The 17,500-nt window shown below is 26.4% G+C and overlaps 2 protein-coding genes across 6 annotated transcripts in view; one reads left to right on the top strand and one right to left on the bottom strand.

The window, feature by feature from the left end:
• LOC124955965 (ammonium transporter Rh type B) overlaps positions 1-13,664 on the top strand; it is a 56,691-nt gene extending 43,027 nt beyond the window's left edge. For all 4 annotated transcript variants that reach the window (XM_047511190.1, XM_047511188.1, XM_047511189.1 and 1 more), the window contains 8 exons: positions 606-792; positions 5,732-5,882; positions 7,520-7,667; positions 9,481-9,699; positions 9,971-10,053; positions 10,961-11,104; positions 11,973-12,138; positions 13,441-13,664. In XM_047511190.1, coding sequence (XP_047367146.1) covers positions 606-792; positions 5,732-5,882; positions 7,520-7,667; positions 9,481-9,699; positions 9,971-10,053; positions 10,961-11,104; positions 11,973-12,138; positions 13,441-13,610 — 1,268 coding nt within the window. In that variant the 3' untranslated portion in view covers positions 13,611-13,664. The remainder of the gene's footprint in view (positions 1-605; positions 793-5,731; positions 5,883-7,519; positions 7,668-9,480; positions 9,700-9,970; positions 10,054-10,960; positions 11,105-11,972; positions 12,139-13,440) is intronic.
• Positions 13,665-14,052: 388 nt separating this feature from the next.
• The window catches only part of LOC124955964 (signal recognition particle receptor subunit alpha homolog), a 4,159-nt gene continuing 711 nt past the window's right edge, over positions 14,053-17,500 (bottom strand). Inside the window, exons 2-8 of one of the 2 annotated variants that reach the window (XM_047511185.1) lie at positions 17,371-17,500; positions 17,190-17,234; positions 16,621-16,762; positions 16,357-16,495; positions 15,645-16,183; positions 15,032-15,446; positions 14,053-14,551 (exon numbers count right to left, since the gene is read on the bottom strand). The exon at positions 17,371-17,500 is cut by the window's right edge and continues 240 nt beyond it. In XM_047511185.1, coding sequence (XP_047367141.1) covers positions 14,426-14,551; positions 15,032-15,446; positions 15,645-16,183; positions 16,357-16,495; positions 16,621-16,762; positions 17,190-17,234; positions 17,371-17,500 — 1,536 coding nt within the window. In that variant the 3' untranslated portion in view covers positions 14,053-14,425. The remainder of the gene's footprint in view (positions 14,552-15,031; positions 15,447-15,644; positions 16,184-16,356; positions 16,496-16,620; positions 16,763-17,189; positions 17,235-17,370) is intronic. The other variant, XM_047511186.1, reaches the window with a different exon arrangement.

Raw genomic sequence — 17,500 nt, 5'->3', positions numbered from 1 at the left:
TATTATGATACAAATTATACTGATACATATTATATGTACCAATATACATAATTATTATATCGTATATCAGAATTCAAATATTCTACTAAGAATTATACCATAAAATTGACGTTATATAGTATTTTCTCGAACACACACACACACACAAAAGAACCACAAAAAAAAGAAGAGAGAGAGAGAGAGAGAGAGAGAGAGAGAGAGAGAGAGAAATTGGATCACTGCAATGTTAAAAAGAATATTAAAAAGAAAAAAGAAAAAAGGTAAAAGTCAATAATATCGAAGCGGAGTTGGAAAATAAAATATACGATAGCGACCGCTGCAATGAATATTCCCAAATCAAGCGATAAACCGCAAACATTATTTCACTTCCTTCTTCTAACGAAGCAACGTAATTGCTGCGATCAATTAACACGCGATTAACAACATTCCGGTGTCGAGCGAAATGGCGGGCTCGTTAACTGCACGCAAGCTACATGTATGTGCACCTTACAAATATGGTATTTTCTGTTTCTGATAATTTTTCTTTTCCTTCTTTTTCTTTTTCTTCTTATTTTTCTTCTTCTTCTTTTTCTTCTTTGATTTACGTTCGATTAAAATAACTACAGTGTATCAAGACATCCACGTGATGATCTGGATCGGCTTTGGATTTCTGATGACTTTCCTTAAGAGATACGGTCAAAGTGCTATTGGATTGACATTCCTGATTGCCGCTGTCCTTGTCCAAGTTGCTTTGATCTGCGAAGCTGTTCTACATTTCCAGAAAAACAACAAAGCTTATCTATCTTTGTCCAGGTTGGTGAAATTCCATAATTATATATACCTATATATATATATATATATTAGGTGGACCGGAAAGTAATGTCGTTTCTGTACATGTCGATATTTCATTGTTAAAAATTGTTAAAAATTTATTCGTTTGAATTTAATTTAAGAAAGCGACATTACTTTCCGGTCCCCCTAATATATATATATATATATATATATGTATATTTCTTTTTTGTTTATTCTGTTTTATTATTATTATTATTATTATTATATGCATGTTTATTTTATGTGCGTTTAGGATGTTTTTTTTATTTAATTTCCAATTTTTAGGTAAACGTAAGAGTTACTAGTGATATTGATACAAATAATAATGTAACATATCAATAGCTTTACACATATACTCGCACATACATCCATAATCATTTGAGATATACAACGAGAGGATTTTTTTTTTTTTTTTTTTTTTTTTTTTTTTTATTAGGTTCGTAGAAAAAATCGCACAACCAATAGATAAGGATTATAATTTTTCTGTAAATATTTAATATAAATTTGGGAATAGTAATAATTCATTTAATATAATAACAATTAATAATAATAATAATAATAATAATAATAATAATAATAATAATTTGTGGAAATTCTTTTTTACGAAAGATCCACGAGCAATTTCATTTCGATTCGATCTTTTTTCCATCCTTCGTTTTTTTTTTCTTTTTTTTTTCTTTTTTATTTCGAAATGCCAGAGCACTTTTAAAAATTAGATTATTCATTTGAAGAGGATCGCGAACATACAATTTGCGATTGAAAAATTAAATATTTTTAATAATTCAAAAGATAATTAGGAATATTATTCAAATTTTGTTTTCTTTTTTTTTTTTTATGAAAGATTCACGAGTAATTCTAATTAGATTCGACCTTCGTTTTCAAAATATAAGTATTATTAAAAATTGGAAAATTCTTGAATAAATTGCGCATAACGTACAATTGAAAAAAAAAAAAAAAGAAAAGAAACAATTAAAACTGTCTGACGATATCAAGAAAAATTACGGAATATTTTTCAAAAATTTTTTTATAGTAGATCCACGAGTAATTATGATTTGATTAAAATTCCGCTCACGAAATAAAACAAGATTATTCTTGAAACATTAAAGATTTTTCAAACGAACGCATATAAAATCAAAAGAATTACAATTTTGGAAAAATATTTAAAATAATACGACAGACGAAAAGTTCGTAAGCGATTTCCAAAATCGATTATTCTTTTTCGAGATTTATTGGGCCAACTTTTGCACTTGTATTTGTAAGTCCATGATGCTAAGGAATTTTTCAAGAAATGTTGAAAAAAAAGAAGAAAAAAAAAAAAAAAGGAAAAAAATACTCGAATTAATACCAAAAGTAATCGAATACTATTGATCGATATTTAAAAATCACTTGATAACTTTTGATCAAACAACTGTACCTTCAATAATAATCACAGATACGTTTCGCAAAATTTTTCACAAGAGATGATATTCGATTTGATTTGACTGCCAGTTTTAAAAATGAGCCACGTTCTAGGTCACGTTTACATTTTAAATTGCCTTTAAACGATTTTAATTAATAGTAAATATTAATATAGAGAGGAAAATGTGAGAGAGAAAGAGAATGAGAAAGAGAGAGAGAGAGAGAGAGAGAGAGAGAGAGAGAGAGAGAGAAATAAAAAAAATAAAACAAAAAAATTTTTGAATTATCACTGCATGCACGTCGATAAGAAAAAAAAATATGCCTTCAATTTTTTCAAACCGTACTAATTATTAATCCAAATGTTATTGTTAGTATCAAGAGGGGGTGGGGGTGGGGGGAGGGTAAAAAAAAAAAGAAGAAAAAAGAAAAAGTAAAAATTGAAAAGAAAGGATAAAATTCTGCATTATTGAAAATCATATCGTTTATTGTCATTATTCGTCAAAAATTCGTTTAATAAAGAAACTCGAGAGATTTTCATCGATATCTCGAACTCTCGATGCTCTACAACCACGGCCAAATGATTCGACGTTTGTTAAAACGTCATTCATTTCTCTATGCGTTCGATTTCAATGCCAATACAGAAAGAGAGGAAGATAGGAAGAGAGAAAGAGAGAAACGAACCAGTGAAAATATAAGAGAGAAATAATTTTTGCCTATACGATTCGCATGTTAATATCTACACGTTCGCTTTTGATCAATGTTTCTACAATTGTACCATATATATATATATATATATTATATATACCTATATATATATATATATAGAGAGAGAGAGAGAGAGAGAGAGAGAATTTTGTATGTATTTTAATCATGGGAAATGTAGTTTAACGTTATGAATAGTACTGATCTCTAAGGTTCATTTCTCTGTATTTAGAGTAGGAAAAAAATTAATAAATTTCACTGATAAATTACAATATTTTCAATGTTTTCTCTCTCTCTCTCTTTCTCTCTTTCTCTCTCTCTCTCTCTCTTTTTCTCTCTCTTTCTCTCTCTTTCTCTTTCTCTCTCTTTTTCTGTATCTGTCTATCTATCTATTTAGCTCTCTTTATTGAATTAATACGTAGGAAATATTGACTTATTATACAAAGAAATGAAAAAAAAAAAAAAGAAGTAGAAGAAAGAAAAGAAAAATGTCAGAATTTTAAATGTTTCATATTTCAATTTAAAGAATATTATATTACATTAATATGATCAAATAATTAACTGTATAGTACCGGATTGACCGATAAGTATTATAGAAATTTGTAATATTTGATATATAAATAAACAATGTTAATAATAACAACATAGTATTGTGTCGATCGATAAATAAAATAAGAATTGATCGATAAGTAGAAAAAAAAATTTTATCGGAATTGTCAAAATAAGAATTGCCAATATATTATACATATATAATTTTAAATGCATACATATTATATTATTTTCTAAATTTTCATAATACCCAATCTTCGCATTATGAAATGTAAATAAATGAGCAAAATTACATCAGTAAAATGTAGTATTAGATTGGCCGATAAAAAATCTAATTAAATAATATAACATAATACTAATAATATATTATATAATACTGATACTATTTCTATAATTTTTGATTAATATTGTTCATTTAAATATTATTATTATTATTATTATTTTTTTTTTTTTTTTGTTTTTTTTTTTCTTTTTTAATTTACAATTAGATATAACGAACTATTGAAAATACCAACGATTGATCAATCCAATGTAATTAATTAATTATTTATTCAACTCAGATCTGAAATTTTTTGAAGAATAATTTTTGTGTTCACTTTCCTTTTTTTTTTTTTTTTTATAAACCGAAAGTAAGGAATAAATAAACTCAGAAAAATAGTTTTAGAATACGAATACCAAAGAAAATGTTATTCGTCCATGAACATATATCCAATGTTTTCAATGGCTTAGACGTAGCTCGAAGGAAAAGGATAAAATAAAAAGAGAGATAAAGAAAGAGAAAGAGAGAAAGAGAGAGAGAGAGAGAGAGAGAGAGAGAGAGAGAGAGAGAGAGAGAGAGAGAGAGAGAGAAGAAGGTGAGTATAAGGTAAGACGAACTTGAGGAATGTTTTGGAAAGTGGCTACCGAGGGATATGGTTCAGAGACTAGGCGAAGAGATTGCACCGTAAAATAGGGAAGGAATGAAACAACGAGTCAGTGGCATTGAAAATAAAACTTTTACGAGGAAACACCAAGAAGAATGGGACACCATAGTGGTTCTTCTTTCTTTCCTATATACTCTCTTGTTCTCCCATAAACGCATGAAATAAGACACAAACATATTACACGATACTAAGTTACTAAAGCGATACCAGTAAAAAATTGTGATATGCAAATAGAGTCTCGTTTTATGATATAAATGATTAGAAAGAATTGGCCAAATTGATCGCATGTTGAACATTTTTGCAAAATTTTTTCTTGTAACACGTGGAAATGTACTGCTTAAAATTTCAAAATAATTTATATATATATATATATATATATATATATATATATATATATATATATATATACATGTATATGTATATGTATATTAGGTTGGAAACTATGAAACGAGCGTTGAATGAAAATAAGTAACTAAACAAAAACGCCCGTTTCATAGTTTCCAACCTAATATATATATATTATATATAAATATATTATATATAAATTTATATATTTCAAAATGGATCCATTTTTTAGGAAATACTGAAATGAAAATTTTATTGTTTGGTACTTAAGAAAAATAACTTGATTATGTATCATTGATTCTAATATCGCTAAATTATATCGATAATTAAAATAAAAGCCAGAAAGTAACAATCGAAATATTTAATTTGTTTCGCGAATGTTTGAACTTTCAATTTTCAAAGGGAAAAAAAAAAAAAAAAAAGAAAAAGAAAAAGAAAAAAGAGAAAGATCAAATTAGTAATCTAAAACCCATTAAAAAGTTAAACGAATAAAACGACTTTGATCATAAATTTATGAATTACAAGAGAGAGAGAGAGAGAGAAAGAGAGAAAGAGAGAGACACAAACAAGTCGAAGTCTAAAATGAAAGGAAAATAAATATCAGTCGAGTGAATACATATTTATTATGAATTACGATTCTTACGAGTTATTAAATCGGATCAGAACAATTTCAAGAATTTCATTAAATGTAGTCTTACGATTTCTTTCCAAATGACTTTTATAAAACTTTATCAAAAAGTTTCTATCTTCGTAGAAGTTATAAAATCGTTCATAAAAGAGTCCTACGTTATAAAAAGAATTCAAAAGATATAAGCTACGTGTCATTCGTCGTTTGAAACGAACATTATGAATACTCAATCTCTCTCTCTCTCTCTCTCTCTCTCTCTCTTTCTCTCTCTTTCTCTCTCTTTCATTCCTTCTCTTCGTTTCTTTCCAAAGGTAAAGAAGGATGAATTTAATAACGCAAACTGTATTTATCGATTTACAAATCGCACAAATTTTAGTCTGCTCAGTGCCGACGTTGCAGTGGCAGCTCCATTGATATCCATGGGTGCACTACTTGGTAAAACGACTTATATGCAACTCGTATTTATGGGTATCATAGAACTGATCGTCTACACCATCAATAAGTATATTGGTGAGCATCATCTTATGGTAAGTTTATTTATATTATTTTATTTGTTTGCTTAAGAAACATTTCGATTTATACACGATATATATATATATATATATATATATATATCTTTTTTTTATCATACTAGGTTTTATCTGCTTTTTGTCAGAATATAGATCAGATTTAATTTAGGTTTAGTTCAGAATTGAATCTGGGTTTTCATTTGAGTTATCTCTGGGTTGCATAATATAGATTGTCTCTCTGGTATTTTACATCAAATCATTAAAAATTATTCATAATGGTGTTCAATTGTCAAACAATTTTTTTCATATTTTTTATGAAAACAATCGATGTCTTTTTTTTTTTTTTTTTTTTTTTTTTTTTTTTTTTTTTTTTTTCTTTTTTTTTTTAATTCTTTTTCGGAGGAGGAAAAAGAAAATATAACCAGTGGTTAATATACAATAGATATCATTTATTAATCGTACAGTACAGATACCAAAAATGATCCTAAAGTGATTTGTAAAATCGTTTATATTTTTACGAGACTTTTTCGGGAAATTTTATTTTTAAATAGTTCAACTATAAGCGTAAAAACTTATGATCTTATTTCGTTATTTATTAGAATTAAATCTATTTAATTACTAATCCTTTTATCTATTGAATGTTGTTATTTATAATTCGATTTTTAATGTATGAATAATTTATCAAATATGGATACATAAATATTGTAATATTCTTGATAAATAAATTCTAACGTATTAATGACTGATATAAAATAGAATTTATGCAACTATATAATATATTTTTATTTATGATAATATTCGTAAAAAATAATTTACGATTAATTATTTTGTTAATTTTTGATTGAAAATTATATTGGAAATAACAGATTTAATACAAAAGGATTTTGTTTGCCTTTGCGTTCATATAATTAATTTCATTAACGCATTTAATTGTTTCACAATATCTGTGCCGTATTCTTTTTTTTTTTTCCCCCGATAAAATTAATATTAACATAACTTCCAAAGATATAGAAAATATATATTAATCATCAAATATATTAATTATGTGACACATCGATATAACGTGTAAATTTTAATAAAATTTCAATGGAAAAGTATCGTCATTGTTATCATCGACAGATAAACTAATAACTCTTAATAAGACAAAACTAATCTAATATTTATTTTCTCAAGGAAAAAAAGAAAAAAGAAATAAAAGGAAGATAATATATTATAAAACTTTGATAAACTTTTATTAAAAAATATTTTCGAGGAAACGAACTTAACGCACGTTGAAAAGAACGATAACATCGAAGGAACTATCGACGTTCTCGTCGAATCGAGTTATACTACCTGCATGTGTTAGTTTTAAAAAGGTTGAGTGGGTGGGTGAGTGGGTGAGTTGAGGGGAAGGGGAGGAAAATTTCTTTTCTCTTTTTCTTACGACAATATTTCGATACTTGAGATATTGAAAAGTATTAAAGGAAAAAGTTAGCCCTCGTATTTCTGACTCCGGTCAGTTCTGTTCTCGTTCACGTAAACTATCGTGCAGACTCGGCTGTCCGTGAAAATCGATTTACCAAATATATAGATGATCTACTACGAACTATCGTGACCCTGTCTTTCTCTTATTCTCGAGTGTAACGGAATGATAACTTTCCTTTCGAATTTCATAGGCCGTCGATGCCGGTGACAGCATGTACGTTCATGCATTTGGTGCTTATTTCGGATTGGCCGTCAGTTTCATATTTGGAATGAAGGAGAAACCGAAAGAACATCATCTCGAGGGACCGTCCTATCAATCGGACATATTCGCAATGATCGGTAAGTTTTCAAAGTTCATTCATATAATTTGATTTTGCGTTCTCTCATAAAATGTATTCTAATCGTTACACGATTACGTTACTACAGTAATCATCGTTTACTGTTATATTTTACGTTAAATTATCATTTGTTAAATTTATTGAATCGATTTGATAAGTAAATAAAAGAGAGATTTTTTTTTTATGAATTTCATAAAATATTGATATTTTATGAAATTTTTAATATATATATATATATATATATATATATATAAATGTTTAAATTAAATATAATAATATAATAAAATATAAGTATTTAAATAAAGTAATTGTTCTCCTAATAAATAAATAATTTAAGATATGTCACATATTACATTACATAATCGGATATTAAATAAAAATTTAAATAAAGTAAAAATAATTATTATCATAATAAATAAATTTTTATAATTATTTTTATTATAACTAATGATGTGATTGGATAGTTACTTTATAAATTATAACTGATAAATAATTAATATTTATTTAAAATTAAAATTTTAGAATATTTAATTATTTTATAATTTACTTTAATTAATATCAAGAGTAATTTTAAAAAAGTAAGAGAAATTATTTAAAAAAAAGAAATTTATTAAATTAAAAAGAAATAGAAATATTTATAGATAAGAATTTAATAATAACATAAATATAATGTATAAATAGTTAGTTAATTATTGTATATATTTAAATTATAAAATATATTTATTAATAAATTATTATTATTTATATATATATCAATAAATTTTATTTTATATATATATATATATATTTATTATAATATAATATATAAAAATAAAAAGATTATTAAAGGAATTTTAATTTAATAATAAATATTTAATTTTTATTTAATAAAAAAATTATTAAAAGAAAAATTTATTAATTTTTGATAAAAAAAATATATGTTTTTATGTTATTTTTAATAAAAAAGTTGCTAAAAAGAAAAATTTATTGATTTTTTGATATTTTATGAAATTTTTAATATATATATATAAATATTTAAATTAAATATAATAATATAATAAAATATAAGTATTTAAATAAAGTAATTGTTCTCCTAATAAATAAATAATTTAAGATATGTCACATATTACATTACATAATCGGATATTAAATAAAAATTTAAATAAAGTAAAAATAATTATTATCATAATAAATAAATAATTTAAGATATATCATATGTTATAATATATAAATAAATTTTTATAATTATTTTTATTATAACTAATGATGTGATTGCATAGTTACTTTATAAATTATAACTGATAAATAATTAATATTTATTTAAAATTAAAATTTTAGAATATTTAATTATTTTATAATTTACTTTAATTAATATCAAGAGTAATTTTAAAAAAGTAAGAGAAATTATTAAAAAAAAAGAAATTTATTAAATTAAAAAAAAAAAGAAATATTTATAGATAAGAATTTAATAATAACATAAATATAATGTATAAATAATTAATTAATTAATGTATATATTTAAATTATAAAATATATTTATTAATAATTTATTATTATTTATATATAATAATAAATTTTATTATATATATATATATATATATATATATATATATATATATTTCATAAAAGATTTTTTTTTATGAACTTTCTTTTCTTTTCTCTTTTCTTTTTCTTTTTTTTTTTTTCTTTTTTATGAATGAAACAATAAAAGAAATTCGTATATTTGCGTATACGTAAAGTGTACGTAAAAATTGTAGAAGGAGAGATCATAAGCACGTGAAAAATATAAGAAACTTTAGAAATGTAAATAAATCTGAAATTTCTTTTGATCAAAGGTACGATCTTTCTTTGGCTGTTCTGGCCGTCGTTCAACAGTGCGGCACTTGAAGGGGATGACCAACAGAGAGCCATAATAAACACTCTCCTTTCGATTTCGGGAAGCTGCGTGATCGCCTTCGCCACGTCCGCTCTAATTTCAAAGGATAACAAATTCAACATGGTCCACGTACAAAATTCTACACTTGCTGGTGGTGTTGCCATTGGCACAGCCGCAGGTATTTACACGATACCATGTTACCTCTATCTACCTTAATTCAACGTAATTGCACGACTAATCGTAATACCATCGTAATCAATTCAATCCCATGAACGATTTCATTTGGAGATAAATTTCAATAGAAAAAAAGAAAAAAAAAAAAAAGAACAAACAAAGATAAATAAATAAATAAATCGAACGTTGACAACACAAGTTCTACGAATCTTCTTACATCTTCTTACATCTTCTTACATCTTCTTACATCTTTTTACATATTCTGTTTCTAACAGGTATGATGTGTGAACCGATAGGAGCACTGATCGTTGGTTCTTTGGCTGGTTTGCTCAGTGTCCTTGGATACATATATCTTATGGTATTTGATATTTATCTTTTAATTAACGAGAACTAAAGGAGATGATATATCTATATATATATATATATATATGTATGAGCTAGCAATTAACGGGCGACCAGTTATACGATGTTTTCCTTCGTTTGACAGAAATTTAATCTAAATGTAATACGAAATTAACGTGTAATCGTTCGTTAAATCCAGAATAGAATGAAAAGATTTAGAAAAATATTTAGGAAAAAAAAAAAAGAAAAGAAAAGAAAAGAAAAAATACTTACGTAACTTATCGACTAATACGATTATATGTATTATGTTGGAAACTATGAAACGGGCGTTTTTGTTTACTTATTTATCTTTTGTTTACATATTCAACGCTCGTTTCATAGTTTCCAACCTAATATTTAGTAACTATCTAGGATAATATTTAGTTTCCAACTTAATATTTAGTAACTAAATAGGACTTGAGGAAATTTTGCAAAAATTTTTTTGGAATTCGTGAAAATATAAAAAAAAAAAGAAAAAAAGAAAGAAAGAAAAATCGAAAGTAAGAATCGATGGTAAACGATCTATCCAAATACATTTTCAAAAAGTATATCAAAATTGTTTTTCGTCGAATGTAAGACGCTCCCCGGTCATCGTCGAACGAATCTATCCATTCATCTTTTATTTCTTTCTCTATTTCTTTCCTCTTCGAGCATCGGGTTTTGTGGTCCACGAGTAAAAGCCGATCCTAGTTGCCTTCGCAAACGGTCCGTGTAAAGGGCTCGTAAATCGTATACAAAATCCTCGGAAGATCGTTGTCGCAGAAGGGCTCGCGTTACGTAAAAACAACCCTTACAAATAAATTGGTAATACGCGTGCCTGTGTAAACACTCGGAAATTTTCAAGTTTAAATAAGTAAGTAATAATTTTCTATACGTTTTTGCAGCCATTTATACAGAAACGGCTACGTATACACGATACTTGCGGGGTTCACAATTTGCACGGAATGCCAGGAGTGCTTGCAGGAATTTTCGGTGCTATCATGGCCGCACTGGCCACGCAAAATTCTTACGATTATTCCCTTTACGAGGTACGTAATTCTCTTAAACCATATCTTAACTCTTAAATTCTTTTTTATTTTTCTCAAGGAAGAACATATTGGATAATAATTTTCAAATTCTTAACGATACATTAAATCGTATATTAGCGGATTTTTTTTTTTTATTTTCTTTTCTTTTCTTTTCTTTTCTTTTTATTTCTTTTTTAAAATTATTTTAAAAAACAAAAAATATTTATAAAAAAAAATACATTCGTTCTTCGACTTAAGTTTAATCCTCGTTAATCCTACTAGAAATGTAGAACTCAACAGCAGATTGACTTTGAGCTCGATTGAAACAATTTGCTCATTGCATGATTCATGAATTATTATTTGTTTTGTTTTTTTTTTTTTTGTTTTTTTTGTTTTTTTTTTTTTCTTATGATGACAGAATTGGTAATGCATTTTCAAACCTACCTTATTATTATTTTCGAGGCTTCAAAGAATGTATATAATTTCTTTTATTCTTTTTCTTTTTCTTTCTTTTTTTTTCCTTTTTTTTTTTTTTTTTTTTTAATCAAAATTCATATTCACTCTATGATAAATAACAGCCGTTCCAAGTTTGCCTGGGGGTTATAGCGTACCACGAGTAAACAACTTGAAATTATTTTGAGATGTGCACGATTTGAATTAAAATGTTTAATATTAATTCGTAAAAAAAAAAAAAAAAAAAAAACAATTCTCTATCAAATAGGGAAAATGTATAATTAAATGTTTCAAGCGATGAAAAAAACTTTGTTTCGTTGTTGATAACTTTCCATTTTTAATGTTTCATTTGTTTAACGTTTAAGCTTTAATTTTCTTTCTTTTTCCTTTTTTTTTTCTTTTTTTTTTTTTTTTCCTTTTCAAATTTTTTGTACAGATTTTCCCAGCACGAGCGCCTAGCTTGGAAAAATTAAGCCCCGAGATGCGAAATGATTATGGTATTTTACCTGGTCGTAATAGAACGGCGATAGAACAAGCAGGTTATCAAATACTTGCGTTGACTGTTACTTTACTAATGGCTACCGTCTCTGGCTTAATAACGGGTAAGATACGAGTAGACGAACACGCGCTAATGCTTTAAAACAATAATAATATTACAATTTTACAATGTACAAAAGCATGGGTTAAAATATTAATTAGTACGGAAGGTACGAAAGAGAAAATTAATATTTCTGTATTATGGAAAAATATTGAGGGTTTTTTGCTTCTTCTTTTTTCTTTTTTTTTTTTTTTTTTTTAGCAGACACAAACAAACGAACGACGTCGTTCGTGTTAATTTATTTACAACAAGATTTTATTTATTTTCAAGATTTTTTATATTTATATTATTTTGCAATTTACCATTTATATATATATATATATATATATATAAATATTTATGCTTTTTTTTTTAAACGCTATTATTATTGTTATTACTATTTACATTATTTTACAATATTATTTTTATTCACGTTATTTTACAATTTACTATTTATATATATATATATATATATATATGTACTTTTTTTTTTAAATACTATTATTATTTACGTTATTTTACATTGTCGAATTTTTCATGAAAATATTTTGAAAATATTTATTGTCACACTTGACACTATTTTGAGCATTTCTATAAAGTTTGAATTCTTTCCGTTGCACCTGTATTTTTTGTATGAATTTTTTAATTTCCAAAAAAAAGATTGAAAACTACCATTCCGAAATCGATATTGAAACGGAATTATTTGTGAATCTTTCGATAAAATTCATAGTTATTTCTAACACCATTTCAAACATTTCTATAAAAAATTTTTATTCTTTCCGTTGCATGCGTGATTTTTTACAAATTCTTTTAATTTTAAACGATACCAATATTTTTAAAGCAAAAATCAGATTGAACCTAAATTGCAGATGAGATCCTTGTTAGAATTAATCTGATATTTCATATAATTTTCATATAAATCCATTCATACGTTCACAAAGTAGAATCGAGTACACGCATAAACACACACACACACACACACATATATATATTTAGACATGAAGACGAAATTGTTAAAAATATTTTTGTAGAAATATTTTAAATAATTTCAAAGTTAATTATCGTTTAACACACTGTTCGTTATTATAGAAATTTGGCGGGAAAAGTTTCATTGTAGATGGCGTTGTACGTCTATCCCGAAATTCAAATATAAAAGTAAAGACGCATGCGTCGTCGTTAAACGCGCTATAAAAAGATTTGAAATATTTTCATATCCATATACAACATACATACGTGCTATCCCAACAAATATAAAATATACATTTATAAAACTATATTCGATGTTAAGCGAAAAAAAGATTAAAAAAACAAAAAATTCTTTTTTTAGGATTAATTATGCGTACGTCCGTTTGTGGATCCATCACGGAGGAAGAAAAATTCAACGATGCCGTTCATTGGGAATTAGAAGAAGAAAACGACGATGATTTACATAAAGTTACCAAAATTAAAGAAAGAAATAATCGTGTAAGCGATCAATTACCAATGGATAATATTTAAAAGCAAAAGTTTTGTCGAATAAAATCATTCGTTAGAATTTCCTTTATTTCTTGATATCTTATTTTGTTCGTTTGTTTTCATTAAAAAAAAAAAATTCGTTCCAATTACAATTATACGTTTCTTTATTAAATTTAATAATCGTTTATCATAAAACGTATGCGATCTATTAACTTGATAAAATATTGTATAAATCATTGATATAAATCATCAAAATAAATATCATAATTGGGAGGGGGGGGGGGAATTATTTATTTATACAAACGATTATTTCACTTTGATATAATTAAGAAATTAAAAAGAAGCAATGTTATTTTAACGAACAGATTTGTAAATCTTATTGGAGTGTCAACGTCAATTCTAAATCTCTATTATCTTTATCAATAAAAAGGAAAGATAACTAGGATGATAAATTTTTTTTAATCCACATTCTGAAAAGATTATATTACTTTGGACAATTTTTATTGATTTCTTCTATAAAACTGTTATATTAAATGTTTACAATAAATATAATGTTACATAATTTATATTATAATCCAATAGGAATGCTGTATGATCGAGGTCACTGATATCCTAATAATATTGAGAAATTAAAGTGACTTTTATCTTTTGACGTTTTAAAATTACATTTTGTAATTTTTTTTTCCTTTTGTTTTGTTTTTTTTATATATATATATATAAATCGTCGTTTTTTTCTTTTCTTTTTTTTTTTTTTTTTTTTTTTTTTTTTTTTGCATTTTTCCTCGGATACGATAGATAAATAAATTTCAATTAGAAAGAATATTATAATTTCATTTATATGCTGTTTTATATATCATTCATTTCATTAGAGCATGTACAACAGCTTTGGCATTCAATGATTTTAAATCTGTATATGTTTGTCCAGTTCCAACAAAAACAATTGGTTGTCCTGTAATGTAAGTCATTGAAATAGCTGCGCCCACCTAAAAAAAAATTTCATTTATCGTTAAATGATTAATAAATCAATAAAAAGTATTATTAACCCCTTAACTTGTACCCTCGAATTAATTCGAGCGACGTTGTATTTCAATGGTGTTATAATTTTTCACACTCGAATATAATTATTGAGAATTGAAAACAAACAATGTGAAAGCAAAAAAAAAATCGACGCACGTGTAACATTGCAATATTCGGTTCTTTTCTGCAATGTCTGTATAAAAATCCAAAATAAAGATAAAAAGTTTGATTATTTTTGTATTTTCTTTTTTTGAATTTTTTTTTGCCAAGACAATGTACTAAATTGTGTGTGTTTTTTTGTTTTACATAAAAAAAAAAAATTGATTCTTTTCGGCCGGTTTTTTTTTAAAAAAAAAAAAAAAAAAAAAAATAGAAAAAAAAACTGCGTTAAGGGGTTATAAGAAAGATTCAATTTAAAATATACATTTTGAAAATCTTGAAAATACCTTGTCATCGATAGTGTCAAATTTGGTCAAAACAATACCATCGATAATATGAGGATTGACAGAATTACTATAATCTGCTAGAGCTTGATTGAATTTCACTAATTGATCTACAGCTTCGTTTCCAACGAGAGCCTCGCCAACAAATAATACCAAATCTGGTTCATTAACTTTAATCAATTTGGCTAAAGCTCTCATTAAAGGTTCATTGTCTTGCATTCTTCCGGCAGTATCTACTAAAACCACATCGAACCAGGAATCCTTAGCAAATCTAATCGCCTCCATGGCTATACCAGCTGCATCCTTTCCATAACCTTTTTCATAAAGTTGAACCATAGATTGATTTCCGTGTTTCTCTGGAGGGTGAAGGGCATTTAGATGACGCATATGAGTTCTCAATTGCTCTACTGCACCAGCTCTAAATCAAAAATCATCTTTATCAGAAATTCAAAGACTGCTCTAAATACAATAAAAAAAACGCAAGATATTGATACACGATGATCGATGAAAGATAATTCCATGGAATATAATGTAAACGTGCGTATGAATTAATTTTTTTTTTTCTTTTTTTTTTTTTTTTTTTTTTTTTTTTTTTTTTTTTTTTTTTTGAAATTACCTAAATGTATCACACGCTGCAATAAGTACACGAAAGTTGTTCTCTATTAACCAAAAACAAATCTTAGCCAGATTGGTAGATTTGCCTACTCCATTAACACCGCAAAATGCCATAACGTATGGTCTATTATTCTTTTTAGCTTCAAAAGCATCTCTTAAAATATCAACTCTCCGTTTCGGAGATAATATTTGTACCAACGCATCGGTTAAAGTGGATTTAACCGTACTTGTTACACTATCGAATGTACCAAGAACTTTTCCTTCCAATTTAACGCGAACAGAATCACATAACTTCTGTGCAATATCAGCTGCTACGTTCTTTGAAATCAAATGATCCTTGAATTTTTCTAAAACCGGAAACATATCCTCGTCTTTTAAAGATTTATTCCCAACAAGGCTCTTGAACATAGAAAACATGCTATTTGTTTTCTTTTGTACTTGTGCTTTCGTATTTTCCATTTCCCTATCGTCAGAATCTTCATCATCAGAATCACTCTCAACTTCCAAATCACGAATGGTACCCTTCATTTTACCCACCAACTAATAAACAAAAAAACAAAAAAAAAAAAAAAATAGAAGAAAAAAAAAAAAAAAAAAAAAAAAAAAAAAAAAAAAATTGGAAAAAAAAAAAAGAGAAAAGAGAAAATAAAGATAATCTTTAAAATGTCACAACTGATCATATAAGTATATTAATTACATGCAAGGATATTTACTCCTGTATCAGCCGGAACGTAATCTCCAATCTCTTCCGGTTTATCTTTGGTACGTTCCAATGAAGCAAGATCTTTGGTAGTCCCTCCAAGTTCCCAAACACGTGGCTTTTTTCCTGCTTTTTCTGACTTGGGACTCTTCCTATTAATAAATAATAAATACTAATGTTAATAAGAATTTAAATTGTTATACTTACATGTCTATATATATGTGTGTGTGTGTGTGTGCGCGCGCATGTGTGTGTAATATCAAAACTATTAATTTACTGCTTATCAGCTTTTTTCTTTTGCCCAGATAATTTCTGAGCAAGTTTCATACGATTTGCAATAAGCGTTTCTTCATCCAATTCTCCGTTATGATTTATTTGTGATTTAGAAGATTCCAATTTTGATATTTCTTGCACCTTTGCTGAAATAATTAATATAACATTTGACAATTGGATTATTCTTATAGTTAACCATTTGAGTGCTATGGGCGCACATATGCGTCCAGCGAAAGCTAACGATATAGACTATGGACGCAAATATGCGCTCGACAGATGCTATCGGTATGGACTATGGACGCAAATATGCGCCTGACAAAAATGATCTGTACTATTGGTCAAATGTATATGTTCGGCAATTGTTTCTATTGCGCGAAAAAGTATTCAGTCCCTGGCGATCATCAGCGCCAGCCTTACGGACTGCATAGGCCACGAGTATTCAGCACTCAAAGGGTTAAGAGAATAATGAACAAACAAAAAAAATAAAAAAAAAAAAAAAATGTATAATCAAGGTTAACTATGCATCTGTTTTAGATTATTTCTAATAAAAGGCAGCGTGAAAAAGCAACTTACTTTGATCAATTTCATTATTGTTAATAGTTCCCTTCTTCCTTTTACCTAAGATGCAAAGAAAAATATTTCTAATTTTTAATGTTAGTAATAATTTATATTCTATGCAAATTGCGTTAAACAATATTAATTTTTTAAGTATATACATTTATTGTAGAAATATTAGGATAAATTTATTACATACCCTGTTTTTTATTATCCTTGTCATCTTTTCTCTCTATCATACTAGCAACAGTCTTTTTAGATTTTAAACTCTCATCGAAGGTACGCATTTGTTTAGGTATTTTAGCCTGCGCCCGTGCCCATTGTTCGGC

The sequence above is a fragment of the Vespa velutina genome, chromosome 20 (genome assembly GCF_912470025.1).
Source record: "Vespa velutina chromosome 20, iVesVel2.1, whole genome shotgun sequence".
Taxonomy (NCBI): Eukaryota; Metazoa; Arthropoda; class Insecta; order Hymenoptera; family Vespidae; genus Vespa; species Vespa velutina.
This window is presented reverse-complemented; position numbering and strand designations above follow the sequence as displayed.